Source organism: Bradysia coprophila, unplaced genomic scaffold, assembly GCF_014529535.1.
Source record: "Bradysia coprophila strain Holo2 unplaced genomic scaffold, BU_Bcop_v1 contig_358, whole genome shotgun sequence".
Taxonomy (NCBI): domain Eukaryota; kingdom Metazoa; phylum Arthropoda; class Insecta; order Diptera; family Sciaridae; genus Bradysia; species Bradysia coprophila.
Window position 1 is genome coordinate 4,553,903 of NW_023503616.1, and position 16,962 is coordinate 4,570,864.

General features: G+C 36.0%; 2 protein-coding genes across 2 annotated transcripts; both read left to right on the top strand.

Moving 5' to 3' along the window:
- The first annotated feature begins 1,196 nt into the window (after window positions 1-1,196).
- Window positions 1,197-8,456, top strand: LOC119081599 (homeobox protein ceh-1-like). Its single transcript, XM_037190634.1, has 3 exons — window positions 1,197-1,250; window positions 7,452-7,518; window positions 8,089-8,456. The coding sequence occupies exons 1-3, from the start codon at window positions 1,197-1,199 to the stop codon at window positions 8,454-8,456; spliced, it is 489 nt and encodes a 162-aa protein (XP_037046529.1).
- A 442-nt stretch (window positions 8,457-8,898) lies between these two features.
- LOC119081366 lies at window positions 8,899-11,271 on the top strand. The gene is made up of 7 exons (XM_037190235.1): window positions 8,899-9,475; window positions 9,545-9,769; window positions 9,827-9,964; window positions 10,074-10,280; window positions 10,337-10,549; window positions 10,828-10,974; window positions 11,041-11,271. Exons 1-7 carry the CDS (start codon window positions 9,424-9,426, stop codon window positions 11,199-11,201), a joined length of 1,143 nt encoding a protein of 380 aa, XP_037046130.1. The 5' UTR covers window positions 8,899-9,423; the 3' UTR covers window positions 11,202-11,271.
- The last annotated feature ends 5,691 nt before the right edge of the window (window positions 11,272-16,962 follow it).

Sequence of the window (16,962 nt, forward strand, 5' to 3'; positions counted from 1 at the left end):
TTGACAACCCGCTCATACAAAGCCTGATTATTGCAAGATGTGTTCGTACTAGAAACATTTTATTGACTTTTTGAGCGTTATCCAAAAATTTTATAAAATCTAGATATCTTAGAGACATACCGCAGATCAATTATTTTTTTAATATTTTTAATATTAAAAATAACATGTAAAAAGTGTTGCAACATATTCTGATGAGACAAAAAATATCGTCCAGTCAATCCGTCAGGAAAATCAAAAATTTTTATTAATTTTTTTGATTCATTCGATTCGTTGACTTATTTTAAGACAAAAGTTGTTCAACGATATATGGAAAAAACGCATTTTTAGGTGGCTAAAAGTGAAATCAAAACTCACAACATTTTCTGTTTTAAAAAACGCCGAGACACTGTGTCAACAAAATGTATCGACTTTTTTTTAGTACGGCTATGGTATCGCTTTATATTCATGACATTTCAATTTGTATTTGTATACGTGTATTGGTGTTAGCAACTTACTGCCTGCTGACAGTTTCCTAGACAGCATTAACAAAAATGTCGTTTCGTTTGGTTCGAGAGTGAGAAATAATTTAGAAATGAATTTATAAAAAAATTCGTTCGTTTTAAATTGTTTCTAATGATGCGAATATTTTTTATTTTGGTTGTAGAACCAAAATAAATTATAAAAAAAATTTCATTTTCCCGACGGATTGAAATTTTAAATTGGAAAAGTCAACTATCATTGACTATTTTAGTCATCTGTATTTTAAGTACGTATATGTTACGGGTTATAATTTTTAAGTCAATAACACGTTTCTGGACATTATGCACTGCCATTGACGCAGTTTTTGCCTCAAAACAGTTCATATTTTATGCCTATTCGTTAATTACCTTCTTTGTTAGTATTTCTATTTTCTTTTAAACACCTGAAGGAAAGAGTTGACCTTTGTTGAGGTTGATGTGTTGATGTAGACATCTAATCCAACAAGACGCCCATCTTGTCTGCTCAGTTTCATTTATTGTGGGCGGTACCTGAACACCTGACAAATGAAAGATGAAGTGTATTCAATATTAAATAAGTGTCATTTGGTTTTTAAGTGGGGGTGATCCAAGCAAAGCATACTTGGGTCCGTAAATGTTTAGTTATCTTGAGACCTTCGTTGTAGTAACAAGTTTTTCTTATCGATAAAAAGTGATACATTTTGAAAAAAAGACTTGAAAATGGACCTATTTCAGGAGGAAGAATTATCAATTCCCAACTTTGACTTGCTAATGGTGAGTTAAATTAAAATAAATATTTATCAGAGTTCCTCCCGTTACATAGGGTTTTTATTTTTAACAACAAAAGAATCATAAAACTTAGTGACATATTTGTGGCCAAGACATTCTTCGAATCGATTTTTTACCATGAAGCCATGATGGCTCATTTTTGGTCAAATGGAGAAAAATGTAGAACACAACCAGATCTTCATTTTTCTCCATTTGGCAAAAAAATGAGCCATCATGGCTTCATGGTAAAAAATCGATTTGAAGAATGTCTTGGCCAGAAATATGTCACTCAATTTTATGGATTTTTCATTTTTTTCTTCTCTCGAAATTCTTTCTTACGCAGAGGCGGTATTTTGATACAAAGAAGCGTTCAAATTTTTTCCGGTTCAAAAGGTGAAACTTTAGAAGCATTTGTTGTGAAAAACGTTGTGTTTGCCTCGGAAAAAAAGTTTGAAATTGCATTTTCTCTGGTGACTTGACGCTCCCGCTACTCTATTAAGTCTGGTGGTATAACATCAATTCTACTAACAAGTATCGACAGTACCTGATGAGTATATATGTTGAATCTTCAACAGACGATCTGGCTACAAGTCAGATCTTTAGAATTGTGGTTTGGAGCGTCAGAATTAAACGCTTTAATTCGGGCGTGTTGCCCTTTTCATTTCGATGTTTGTTCTGATCTTTCAATTTTTTGTTACACAAATCAGTGCCAATTCGATTTATAATATTACTTCCATGCCCACTTCGATTCGTCCTTATTGCGAGATCCAACATCCTCACACTATTTTTATGTCCACAAAAATACCAAATCTCGAACGAATCACATGGAGTCGATGCACCATTTGCTTTATCGTTGGGCACAATTTTCCTCTTCCATTCCTCGCCCAACAGTATCCATATTTTCGGCGATCCGTCTGCCAATGAACAATTTGATTTTACTGCAAGCGACCGATGATAGATGCCGATGAATTATTTGAATCTTCTTCTACCAACGACCAATTCGTGCTGCTGATGACCAATCTCCCCCAATTCTTTTCGTACCAATCCAGTGTTAACGATTGTCGTACCAATCCAATGTTGATGATTGTCGTATACCAATCCATGTCAACGATTTTCGTACCAATCCAGTGTTAACCTCCCACATTCGTTAGTTCAACGACCAATTTCTGCTGCCGATGATCAATTCGATTCGTCTCTTGCCAACGACCATTTGATTTTCTTCAATTCTTGCTCCATTGACCCAATCTGTGCACGCACTGACATCCTCTTGTGTAGTCCAATTCGAAAGGCCAAGACAAAAATCTACACAAGCCATGAAGTCTTCATGCACAGCCCAATTCGCAGCCAATGAACGAAACCGACTGATTTTTCTCCAAAACAAAATCGCCCTAAAAGTCCACCCGGGCGCACAAAATGTTGAATCTTCAACAGACGATCTGGCTACCCAGGGCCTATTATTTGTGAAATTTTTGCGAAATTTGTGAAATTTTATGAAATTAGCGAAATTTTTGCAAAATTTGTGAAATTTTGCGAAATTTGTGAAATTTTTGCGAAATTCGCGAAATTTTTGCGAAATTTGTGAAATTTTACGAAATTTGCGAAATTTTTGCGAAATTTGTGAAACTTTGCGAAATTTGTGAAATTTTTGTGAAATTCGCGAAATTTTTGTGAAATTTGTGAAATTTTATGAAATTTTGATAGAATCATACCAAAATCGGCGAATCTATTAAACGAGAAAAAATACAGTAAATGCAAAATGATCAATAGTAATTTAGAAAATAGTATTTAAATCTGAAAAAAAAAACTATTTTGAGACACGTATGAAGTATACTGAGCTTATTTGTGTTGTTGAAGGTTGACTAAGGGAAAGATAGATATTGATAATGCCTATGAAGCCAAATGAGCTTCCCATATAATCTAGCCCTGATATGGTCTGACTCACGAAACTTTGTTTCAATCGTTCCTGCTCTATGCGGAAGGCTTAAGACCAACCTAAAAAATTTATTATTGTAACAATTTTCCACAAATATTATCAACATTGCATACTGAAAAATATCTTCAAAATCTGCCCAAATATGCAATATTGTGGTGACATTGTTGTGACATATCCATTGTTCTCAAGACATATTGACAAGTACTTTTGTCTAAGAAGCCGATCATTTCCAGGCACTTTTATTGGGTCACACCGATTTTTTCAACTTTACCGTTAGATGTATTTTTCTTTGATATTAAATATTAATGTGTCCTCAAAAATCGATTTTATTTGAAATTTGGAATGATTTATGCAAATGTACAATATTTTTTACTCTAAAACCCAAAGTTTTCAACAATTTACTTTTTCGATAACGACATAGATTAAATTCTCTCTTGTTTCGATCTTAAGAGTTGACCGGTAGCCTCCGTTGCGGGAAAATTTGCATGTCCGAAAGCTGAAACTGTAGAACCGCGAGTTTCGCTCCAGAGAAAATATTGTTAAACTAATGAACAAGTCATGAAAACGGAAAAAATTCAGAATGTAAAGTGTCTTTACTTGCAAAGGCCTCGGAAAACGAGTTTTAACGCTAGTGTCCGTGAAGGAAAACGAGTTTACCAATGGGAAGTGAGGGCTACATGCGAAAATACCTAAAATCAATCGTCCAAAACAGCTGGGAAATTTTTATTTTGACTTGTGACATTACTCCCAACTAGCATGTAACCGACATTTTCGTGTGTCAAGCACATCCTTCGATTCCATTACATAACTCGAGATCAAAATGTAAAGTCTAGTTTTCGTGTGTCTCGGCTTCGCCTCGAATCAACCAAATCAGATAAAAAATCTACTTTTCATCGTTTCACGCAAAATCTTTTTTATTCAAAAAATAAGTTTGGCAGTTCATAAAATACTATTTCATCTGACTTCAACTTTGCTTATTCTGTTGGAATATGCACTTGATATAATTCTATCTAGTGATAGACAAGTAGTCTAAATGGATCACAAGGTCTAAGTGGCCTTAGTTAAGAGCAAAATGTTGTTAGTTACTTTTCAATAAACAGCCGAAAGGCAAAGTCGTGATTTATTGGAGGTCCGGATACAAGCTCTTATCCGAAATATCCTGAAGCCAGTCCATACCTTCCGACATATTCACCGTCGTATACACATAATACGAGTCTTATTTTATGTCTTCTGCTGTTCTCGAGGTTCATTGCGAAAGATTTGATTTTTTAATTCGTTTCGTGAAATTTGTGAAATTTTTGCGAAATTTGTGAAATTTTCACGAATTTTGTGAAATTTTGCGAAATTCGCGAAATTTTTGAGAAATTTGTGAAATTTTGCGAAATTCGCGAAATTTTTGCGAAATTTTGTGAAATTTTGCGAAATTTGTGAAATTTTGCGAAATTTGTGAAATTTTCGCGAAATTTGCGAAATTGAATTTCACAAATTTCACAAATAATAGGCCCTGGCTACCAGTCAGATCTTTAGAATTGGGGACTTTGGGGCAGAGAATTAAACACTTTAATTCGGGCGTGTTTCCATTTTCATTTCGATGTTTGTTCTGATCTTTCAACTTTTTTTTACACAAATCAGTGCCAATTCAATTTATCATATTACTTACATGCCCACTTTGATTCGTCCTTATTGCGAGTTCGAGATCCATCAATATAACTTGAATGAATGGGATATAAAATAGTTATTTGTTTACCGAAGGGAGAAAATAAGAAAATTTCACAAAAGCGATGTTGGAATTTCCTCCAGAAGAACGTTTTTCATATTTGCGACGCACGATGTTTACCGTTTTGCTACACGCAACGAAAACCATCAATTCGCCATACCATTTTTAAACGGAGTGATTATTTGCACCCGAATACTATTTGCACCCGAATTATTAATACTCTCGAAAATCATTAAAAAATCATTGTTCGCAAGCCGTATGAATTACATTATCGAAAATGCTTTTCGCACAATTCGCCACAAATTATGTTAGGAAGTAGTTTAATTTGTTCCAACTGAATTCATCCTTCTACAAACTAAGTAAGGACAGGGTCATAGCTAGAGGCAAACTTCAGGGTGGGCAATGTCCATATGAAAAAAATAGACTTACAATCAAGGCTGTATACTTTGGGGAGGTCACGCAGATCGCCATTTTATTAGATACGCGGGAGTTCACCAAAATTGAATTTGTATGGCGTGGTGAATTTTTTGTATGAAACGTGGTGTGTAACCCGCGTATCTGCATCTGCGTGACCTCCCCAAAGTATACAGCCTTGCTTACAATACGTATATGTGGCATGTGACACAAGTTCAAAAGTTTGTAATATATGAAAAGCGAGGGGACTTTTCATGAAATTTCGATCAGCTTGAGTTGTAATGCCAATTTTTTTAATGTCGCGCCACCATTTTTTTTTTAAATTTAAGACACTAGAATGCTGAAGCAACCATCCTGCAGTTGTAGGAAATGGGTGAGATACTTCGTAATTTCAAATATCGACAATTTCTTATCGAGTAGTAAACTCATAATAATTAAAACATAAACTATCCTTCAGGCTCACAAATAAATTTAAAAAAAATATGTCTCTCATAATTGTATGTCTAACTTCGCCTTAAGAGCAAAAATGTTAGTACATATCACAATTTTCACGATCGGATCACATCGGGTAAGGTATCAATCTACAGCTTAGCGTTCAAGGAAGAATAAATACAAAATTTTACTATCAAAAGTTATGATACGAATTACCCAGAGCGACTTCAGTTTCAGGGGGTTACGATTTCTGCACTAACCTTCGAATAATTAATGTCATAGCGCCTTGGTCACCTTGGTGACCATTAAATGAAACTTGAGCAATTCCGATATACCAATCTTTAATTTACAATTGCTGCTCATTACCTACGGGAATTAAATAAAAAGGTCGGATAACCTCAACTTTTTTTCATGAAATGTTAGCCGTTTTTCAGAAAGTACTTTTCAACTGTTTGTAGACTGTCTCATGCATGTGTGGTACGGTTTTTTTGATATGCTAAGCTGATGTAAGTATAGCCAGTTCTCTCAGCTTTCGATTGATACCATACTTGCCATATAAGTTTGAAAAAATTAGCAGCTACTGTCTCTACTGCAGGGCCGTATCTAGATGGGGCGCAGGGGGGCGGCGCCCCTCCTAGCGAAGTCATTTTTTCAATTTTTTTTAATTTTTCCCATACAAAATAATTTTTTTGGACCTTACTCCCCCCCTAGCGCACTCAGATTTTGAAGTCTGGCTACGGCCCTGCCCTACTGTGTGGTACAAAAAATGAAGAGTGAGAGACATTTTTATTTTGTACAATTGAAGTAAAACTTTTTTTTGTTATTCTTTCATCTTGTTTCTGTTAAATAATAAAAAAAAAAACAAAAAAAAATTTGCTCCAAAAATCACTCATTTTTTATACCACACAGTAGAGACAGTAGCTGCTAATTTTTTCAAACTTATATGGCATGTATGGTATCAATCGAACGCTGAGAGCACTGGCTATACTTACGTTAGCTTAGCATATCAAAAAACGTCCTATAAATGCATGAGACAGTCTACAAACAGTTAAATATTACTTTCTGAAAAACGGCTCGGTGATTTTTTTTATTTTTGATGTATATTATCTACACTCAACCCATGCTAACATTTCATGAAAAAAAAGTTGAGGTTATCCGACCTTTTTATTTAAATTTGGTTCAGCCCCACCGTGAAAGGTTGGTAAAATTCATCAATTTCAAAATGTATGAAATCCATTTCTTCATCAAATTTCTACAAATTTCCAAGTTTTGAAATTTAATATCTCGGCCAAATCTTAACCTTATGAGGCGTGTAATAGCTCGTTGAACTCGTATGGACGCCCAGAATACGAATAAAATACTTTGGGGTAGTAGGAGCAAAGGGGGAAAAGTCAAAAAGTCCTGCATGAAAAATTTTTGTCTAATTTTTCAGTGTGAACGGACCTGCGTCACGGCAATTAGGTTAAAATTTCAACGTTGAATTTCAAAGTTCGAAACATTACCCGTTTTTCGACGTCAGCGAACTTTGACGACCAACCAAGTATGTTTTTCAGATCGCATTGATTCTAGTTATTATATTCATAAAGTTCTGTTGATACTAGTTAGAAGCCAATAACGTTGACAATTCGGACAATTCATTATGTTGCCGTAATCTATAAATTTTATAATATAAAAACTACAACTCAATTATAACGAACTTTTCTATTTCCAGTCGTCGCCATCGTCGTCGTCGTCGTCGCAGAACGGTGAGACGCGGACACGGAAACCCAGAAATAAAGGTAAGTTTCATACTATCATACTTCACCTTACATGAATAAAACAACCCATTTTATACAGAATTTAACTACCTGCCCCATGCGAAAGTTTACCTTTGGTCTCTGCTAAAATGATCCATTACATATGGACTATTTTCGGTTCATTTTCTAATTTTCCTATTTGGAAATCAACTTTCGCATGGGACAGGTTGTCAACCAGGTTACATTGGATGCTGCTAAGGAACTCCATTACTTCGAAAACAACTTTGTGATACTCACAAACGCACTCTGTTGTTTTTGCTAAACTTGCTCCGGTAACTGTTTTTTTGACAAGTGTAGAGTTTTTATATCCGAGACTAAGGCAGTTACCGAAGCTTCTTGCTCAAAACACACTTGTGAGTTTGCTGTTATCACTAAATTATCACCTCATTGAATGAATTACCTTCGCAGCATCCAACGTAACCTATCGTTTGTACCAAGGACTCTGAATACGATAGCATTTCTTATTGAGATATCCATTTTCTGTTCTAGATACATTATATTTTATAAATAAAAGGATAGCAGTCCATTAAAACTTTGTATATTTTCGTTTAGATGGACCGAAGCGAGCACGAACGGCGTACTCCGTCGAACAAATTTCACAATTGGAAATGAGCTTCAAACAAAACGCGTACTTAACCAGAATCGTTCGCCTGCAGCTTTCGGAGCAATTGGGCCTGCCGGAAGCTACAATAAAGGTTTGGTTTCAGAATCGGCGCATGAAAGACAAATTGGAAAAGCGGGCGCAACGTACACAAATTTCTTCAACTTCACCGACACCAGCAACATCAACGTCATCATCGCCTCAAACATCGATTCCAAACACACCCGTCAACAGCTTTTACGATGAAAGCATGGATAGTTACTTGGGGTTCGACCTCGGAAACACCAATGACAATGTGTTTTCGAATTTATGGCAATAAACAAAAAATACGCCAAAGACGATAAATGCCGAATAAAGTACAAATTAACATTAATTGATCTATTCATTAAAACTTTTGTAAGAAAATTATTCCTTTTTACTGTAACATTTATTATAAATAAACAAAACAAAATATGATCCTCTAGTTTCATTCAAGAGTCATGTACAAAATCGCTGCAGATTTTATTTTACTTCACAAATACGAAAAATTGATTGAAGCAAAGAATCGGAAGTTATTGAAAAATAAAATGAGAAACTTCGAAATTTCTTTCGAATTGGCTTTGCTATGGGAACGAGAAACCGGTCAAGGCGTTCTGGAGTCATATTTGTCTAGACTTTCAGAAAAGTCCGTATTATTCGCCGAGATTCACGAACGAGTGACGACCTATCTCCTATGCCAAACATCTTACCAATGTTTTCTTACTCAGGCAACATTTCCTGTTGTAATTATGTAAATTTGTCACTGAAAATCCAAAAATTCTAAAAACATACACTTTCGGTGAGATAAAATTAGATGAGTGTACGAAGTGATGAGAAAAGCGATTTTCGAATGGATAACATTGATCATTCCGAGTTTACTTAATCCAGTTCTTAATTTATGTTAATAGTATAGTCGCCCACGGAACCAGATACACGAGTTTCAGTATATCTTTTCGGGCATAACCATCACTGCCTGTACCCGATAGTTTAATTTATTTTTATAATTTCTATACTGCGCGCTGTATTATTGTATGTATATTGAAGGTGTATGATTAATTAGTTGGCTGAAATTATCTATTTCTTTTGTTGATACACTAAAACAGATACGATATGACTTGACTATATGTCGTTATAACCTAAAATCATCTTACATAAACAAGACAACAGTCAATGAGACTTCATTATAATTTTAAAAAAGAGTTGTCGTTAGCAAGAAGTATTACTTAGAGTCCAAATTCATTAAGCCAGAGACGTTACACCAGATCAGAATGTCGTCTTCGATGGTATTTCTCGTATCGATGATAGCTGTATTTGTTCCAAGTAAGTGTCTCTGATTGATTGTTATTAAAATAGAAGTTATTCTGCCATCAGTACAATATTCTCGAAAAGCCAACATATTGCAGGCAGTCACAGCGGCAGAACATTTATCGAAATGTTCATTTACTCAGAAAGATGCCACGTTCAGTCAATTTCATCCATTGTCTGCAATACCGGATTCTCAACCCGATGGTTTTTATGCAAAGGTTAAAGTGTCGGTTACTTCGGATTACGGAGACATACACATTTTGTTAGCAGAATCAGATGATTTTGAGAACACGAATGGATATGAATTCGGTAATTTTATAGAATCACTTTTAGTCTTAAAACGAAGTGCATTGTAGATATTTTTAGTCTCGGCACCGTACATCAATAGCGAAATTCGTCGAAGAAATTCAGTATATGGAAAGTATGAAGTGCTATCAGCAACAAATATTTCTATCGAAGACTACGCACCGGGCATAACCATCCTTGAATTATCGGTAACTAAAGGTCAGTATTTTTCAATCTGCTTATGATGGCGAACAAGGTAATACCGCCAGAGTGGCTACTGCTTTTGAAAGAAAGTCTGATTTATAATCAAAATTTACATGCTTTTTAGATGGTGTGATTAAGGTTTCCGTTTTGAGTCCGAATTCCACCATTGCATCGTATGACCCAAGTTACTTGTTCACGGAATACCAGAAATACCGTACTTTGATTTCGAATTATAGTCTTGAAACAACTGATACACAGCCCTTCCCCATCAACTATATTTCTTTTTCTGGACACAGTAAACTTCAATTTAATTGCGATTATGGAGTTTTTCGTAAGTTTTGGGAGGAAAGAAAAACTCCTGTAGACCTCAAGAATTTTTTCTTTTAGGCGACAAAGCACTCTTTGTTCAGACTAGATGCGAAGCAATATATGGTTGGTCGCAGGAAAAGTTGTTTCATGCTATTGAATCAACAGACGATTTTCATCCCGATGGATATTATGCCAATGTGGATATTTCCATGTTATCTGATTATGGAAACTTGCACGTTTTATTATCAGAGACGAATGAAAAAACTGGACCGAATCCTTCTTATGAAATTGGTAAGTTGATTTTGAGGCCAATATTTTCCATTATAAAAGAAAATCGCTACCAGCTATCTATCAAAATAAGAAGTACGCATGTTCTATGGGGCGGGGTTCGTTTTCTTAAGTTTTGTGCTCTGTTTTAATAAGCAACTACACCTTAGACCTACCTACCATGCAAAGCTTAGACTAATTTCTCAATTACAAATTTCAATACCCTCTCTAGCAGCCAAACTACTTTTATTAAGGTAGAGAAAGTATTGCTAACTTACAATATCATTTTTCGTTTCACATAGTGATCGCAGATCGATTTGGCACCGAGTCTGAATTCCGACGAAAAAATAGTATCAGTCAAGGCTATGATTTTGTGAATCAATCATCATTTACTTACAACGTTAAACAACACCGTTCCTCAGTGATGATGCGAATCTCAGTGTCAGTCGGTAAGTGACTCTTGGCTGAACGAATAAGAACGATTATGACCTCTAACTAATATATAAATCATTCAGATGGTGTAATATCATTTACCGATTTGGACAAAAATACTACATTCACTTTCACTGACACCGAAAAGACGATCCCAGTGAAGTACATTACATTCGCCGGGTACCGGAAGTGGCCTGCGACCTACGAGATCGACTGCTTGGAAACTAAAACAATTTGTTCGTAAATGTTTCAATTTTAAACTCGAATCAAAATATACACTGAAATGTATGGTAGTGGTAAAACCGTATAAAGACTACAAGACGTTTTTTTTTTGTATAAGGGGCTGAAAAACTGCTGAAGCACAATCTAATAAATACCACTGAAATCCGCTGTACGCTAAATAAATTTTAAATTTTATGGATCAATTCGACACATCCACCGTCAAGTTTAGATTTTCTTTTTTTCATAAAACATTCCTTAAATCTACGAGAGCTGGAATATTGTATTAAACATGTTCGGGCTTCTCAGCGTCGTATTTTATATTCAGAGAGTTTTCGGAAAGCGGTTTAAATTACTTGGAAACTGTTTCATCGATATTGTGCCTGAACGATTCTAGAACAGAAAATTTTATCTTAAAATAATGCTCAAAGCGAGATATCCCGAACAGCCAAGTTCGGGCCAGGAAAGGTGAGAGACTTTGTCTGATATATTTACAAACTTGACATGTCATTTTGTGCCTCCATCATGAAAATAAGGACTCATTTGTAGATACCTTGTTCTAGCATTATAGCCACCACAAACCATGTGTTTTCGAAACACAGTTTTGCGCGCAATATGGCGCATCGGACTATCATTCAATATAAAGGGATGAAAATTGGAAGTTTGCATCTAGTTCACTTGGCAGATATATCCACTACAGAATATTCTGAACATGACTTAAGTAATTTTTTTTATAGTTCAATATAACTACTTCTTACAAATACAAACGAATTTACACAACACGTAAGCCTCTTATATCTATTTCTTCAATAATTAATACTGTAAAAGCGCAAAGGATCGAATAGAATCTAGGAAGATCTCTATTGACTCATATGCTGTTTTCCTCCAAGGCGTTACCTATTATGCTATCGAACATAGGCTATGAGTAACCGTACCTATAATATTATAAAGATATATATACCTACCTATCTAAAGATATCAACATAAATTCACTTCATATTTTGTGTATACGATTACTTATGTTTACTTCATCTATAAAACCAATATTTGCTCAGCGGACCGTAAAGCTTTTGTTATGGTTATTGATATTCTCAGCACATTAATGAATATTGTATATAGCTTAGTCGAGGGTTGATCAGCATGTTAATTCATATTATACAAAACTACACTTGCTATTTGTCGTGTGCGATAAACATCGATACAGTTATTTGAACAATATTTAGTTTCCAGCCAGACGTCGTTTATAAAACACGACAATAATATTTGAATTCAGATCAGTCTCAAGGAAAAACATATGCTACTCAAAGAATGTTCCCAAAATAAAAAAAAAACTAGGAAAGTTAAGATGGTGTGGTGGATAAGATCATAAATGTCGAAGTTATTAGATTTCGCTCGAGCTGGATTTTCCTATTTCTCCCAGAGGGGAACACACGAAACAAACAAAAAAAAAATCAAAACATAACATAATAAAGTTCTAGTTTAAGTGACAAAAGTTCTCTCTTCTCCCCACGGGAGAGAAAATGCTGCACTTTTCTTTCTATAAATGCCATTCGACTAATCGAACCTCTCCTCGAAAATACATGGCCTTTACAGTTCTTGTAGCGTAAAATACTATTATGCGATAACAAAAAGAAATCTTTCAGAATTTCCCCAAACAAAAACTCTAGTAAAATAAAATCATCCAAACGCAAGAGTTTTCCCAATTAAAAAGACGTTCACTGGCTCTCTTTATAGCCCAATCAATTACTGTGAAGTTAGCCCGTGAGAGAGTTCCGCCCGTGAAAGTGAACGCATCCACATTTCTCTCAAAACTCTCATTTTAAAATTTAATTTCTCTCTCAATGTTAACAGGAGATATTTGAGAGAGTTATATGTGATTTACAATTCGCAAAGAGAGAATTGTGTGGAGCAGCGTAATTATCATAGCTTGGAGTGCGGGATGTACCGTGGTCGAATCCCGATCGATTTTTTTTTTATCGGTGAAATTGTTAATATTGTAATTTGTTATAAACATTTTATTATTATTATGGTTAGCAGTGTCAATACGTAATGTGTATAGGAAATAAAACACAATAAGAAACTTCATCCCGTGAAAATTTTCTTTTTAATTTTTGCTTCTTGTTCTTCAGAAGGGATCAGAAGGCAGCCTCGTACCCATGTCATATTATACTCGTTTGAAAGCTTGTATAATAAGACTAAGAAATCCAAAAGATTTTGTTGGTACGAGGCTGCCTTCCCAAGATACAGCTTCCAGAATTTTCTGTATGGAATGAATCTTTGTTCAGGAGCCACCAGAAGGCAGCCTCGTACCCATGTCTTATTATACTCGTTTGAAAGCTTGTATAATAAGACTAAGAAATCCAAAAGATTTTGTTGGTACGAGGCTGCCTTCCCAAGATACAGCTTCCAGAATTTTCTGTATGGAATGAATCTTTGTTCGGGAGCTACCAGAAGGCAGCCTCGTACCCATGTCATATTATACTCGTTTGAAAGCTTGTATAATAAGACTAAGAAATCCAAAAGATTTTGTTGGTACGAGGCTGCCTTCCCAAGATACAGCTTCCGGAATTTTTTGTATGGAATGAATCTTTGTTCAGGAGCCACCAGAAGGCAGCCTCGTACCCATGTCATATTATACTCGTTTGAAAGCTTGTATAATAAGACTAAGAAATCCAAAAGATTTTGTTGGTACGAGACTGCCTTCCCAAGATATAGCTTCCAGAATTTTCTGTATGTAATGAATCTTTGTTCAGGAGCCACCAGAAGGCAGCCTCGTACCCATGTCTTATTATACTCGTTTGAAAGCTTGTATAATAAGACTAAGAAATCCAAAAGATTTTGTTGGTACGAGGCTGCCTTCCCAAGATACAGCTTCCGGAATTTTTTGTATGGAATGAATCTTTGTTCAGGAGCCACCAGAAGGCAGCCTCGTACCCATGTCTTATTATACTCGTTTGAAAGCTTGTATAATAAGACTAAGAAATCCAAAAGATTTTGTTGGTACGAGGCTGCCTTCCCAAGATACAGCTTCCAGAATTTTCTGTATGGAATGAATCTTTGTTCGGGAGCTACCAGAAGGCAGCCTCGTACCCATGTCATATTATACTCGTTTGAAAGCTTGTATAATAAGACTAAGAAATCCAAAAGATTTTGTTGGTACGAGGCTGCCTTCCCAAGATACAGCTTCCGGAATTTTCTGTATGGAATGAATCTTTGTTCAGGAGCCACCAGAAGGCAGCCTCGTACCCATGTCATATTATACTCGTTTGAAAGCGTGTATAATAAGACTAAGAAATCCAAAAGATTTTGTTGGTACGAGGCTGCCTTCCCAAGATACAGCTTCCGGAATTTTTTGTATGGAATGAATCTTTGTTCAGGAGCCACCAGAAGGCAGCCTCGTACCCATGTCTTATTATACTCGTTTGAAAGCTTGTATAATAAGACTAAGAAATCCAAAAGATTTTGTTGGTACGAGGCTGCCTTCCCAAGATACAGCTTCCAGAATTTTCTGTATGGAATGAATCTTTGTTCGGGAGCTACCAGAAGGCAGCCTCGTACCCATGTCATATTATACTCGTTTGAAAGCTTGTATAATAAGACTAAGAAATCCAAAAGATTTTGTTGGTACGAGGCTGCCTTCCCAAGATACAGCTTCCAGAATTTTCTGTATGTAATGAATCTTTGTTCAGGAGCCACCAGAAGGCAGCCTCGTACCCATGTCATATTATACTCGTTTGAAAGCTTGTATAATAAGACTAAGAAATCCAGAAGATTTTGTTGGTACGAGGCTGCCTTCCCAAGATACAGCTTCCGGAATTTTTTGTATGGAATGAATCTTTGTTCAGGAGCCACCAGAAGGCAGCCTCGTACCCATGTCTTATTATACTCGTTTGAAAGCTTGTATAATAAGACTAAGAAATTCAAAAGATTTTGTTGGTACGAGGCTGCCTTCCCAAGATACAGCTTCCAGAATTTTCTGTATGGAATGAATCTTTGTTCGGGAGCTACCAGAAGGCAGCCTCGTACCCATGTCTTATTATACTCGTTTGAAAGCTTGTATAATAAGACTAAGAAATCCAAAAGATTTTGTTGGTACGAGGCTGCCTTCCCAAGATACAGCTTCCGGAATTTTTTGTATGGAATGAATCTTTGTTCAGGAGCCACCAGAAGGCAGCCTCGTACCCATGTCTTATTATACTCGTTTGAAAGCTTGTATAATAAGACTAAGAAATCCAAAAGATTTTGTTGGTACGAGGCTGCCTTCCCAAGATACAGCTTCCAGAATTTTCTGTATGGAATGAATCTTTGTTCGGGAGCTACCAGAAGGCAGCCTCGTACCCATGTCTTATTATACTCGTTTGAAAGCTTGTATAATAAGACTAAGAAATCCAAAAGATTTTGTTGGTACGAGGCTGCCTTCCCAAGATACAGCTTCCGGAATTTTCTGTATGGAATGAATCTTTGTTCAGGAGCCACCAGAAGGCAGCCTCGTACCCATGTCATATTATACTCGTTTGAAAGCGTGTATAATAAGACTAAGAAATCCAAAAGATTTTGTTGGTACGAGGCTGCCTTCCCAAGATACAGCTTCTGGAATTTTCTGTATGGAATGAATCTTTGTTCGGGAGCTACCAGAAGACAGCCTCGTACCCATGTCTTATTATACTCGTTTGAAAGCTTGTGTCATAAGACAACTAGATCCGAAAGATCTAATGGGTAAGAGACTGCTTTCACGAGTTATAGCTTCCAGAAATTTATCACATCGAACAATTCTTTGTTCATCAGTGACCAGACTTTAGTTAATGGCTTTCTCGTCCGTACACAACAAATTCAACTAAACCAAAATAAACGAGCCATCAGAACAGTCGGGGCGTTTGCTGCGACTGAGCCCCGTACAAACCCGTATATCTATTGCGTACGTGACCCTAGTGCGTCTGTCACCCTACTTTGACCGTAAGCCTATGCGCCGGTTAAAGTAGTTAAACTAAAATTATTATGTAATGTGTACATCTTAGAAATTGCGCATAGCGCAATTACGAAGCCCCGTACGACGTTCCTTTCAAATAAAACAAAAATTTCAAATAGCCCTAAAATTTTAATTTATTGAGCATAAATACACATAGGCCCTAGTAGCGGCCTTGGTCCGAGGACCCAATTTTTTTTTTTTTTCAACAACATTCTATTCGGCCTTTGATTACCTTCCAAATGACACAAAAATTACGAAAAACGAATGAAATGTACTCGAGTTCAATGTAAAATACACATAGGGCCCTAGTAGTGGCCTTAGTCCAAGGACCCAAATTTAATTTTTGTTCAACAACATTCTATTCGGCCTTTGATTACCTTCCAAATGAAACAAAAATTATGAAAAACGGATGAAATTTGCTCGAGTTATATGTAAAATACACAGATGGCCCAAATTTTTATTGCGGATTCGTCATCTATGAAGATAGGCATACACTTTGCCCTTACCGTCTGCTTCGAATTCCATCAATTACACACGGCATCGTAATCCTATAAGCCCCTTCGTACTTCGTACGGGGCTAACAAAGTCAACAAATGAGACCCACACATTAGTTGCGAAAATATAATTCTCAATATAGATATGCTCGAAGAATGTGTGGTGAAATGGTTAGCACTGTTGCTTTCCACCCAGAGTTTCCGTGTTCGATTCTCAGTCTGGCCATGTTTTTTTTAATTAAATATTTTCAACTTCAGGGGAATACTTATTCGCTGAGACACTGGAATTTATCCCTCTAGACGGATAAATACCGTCAATTTTATCA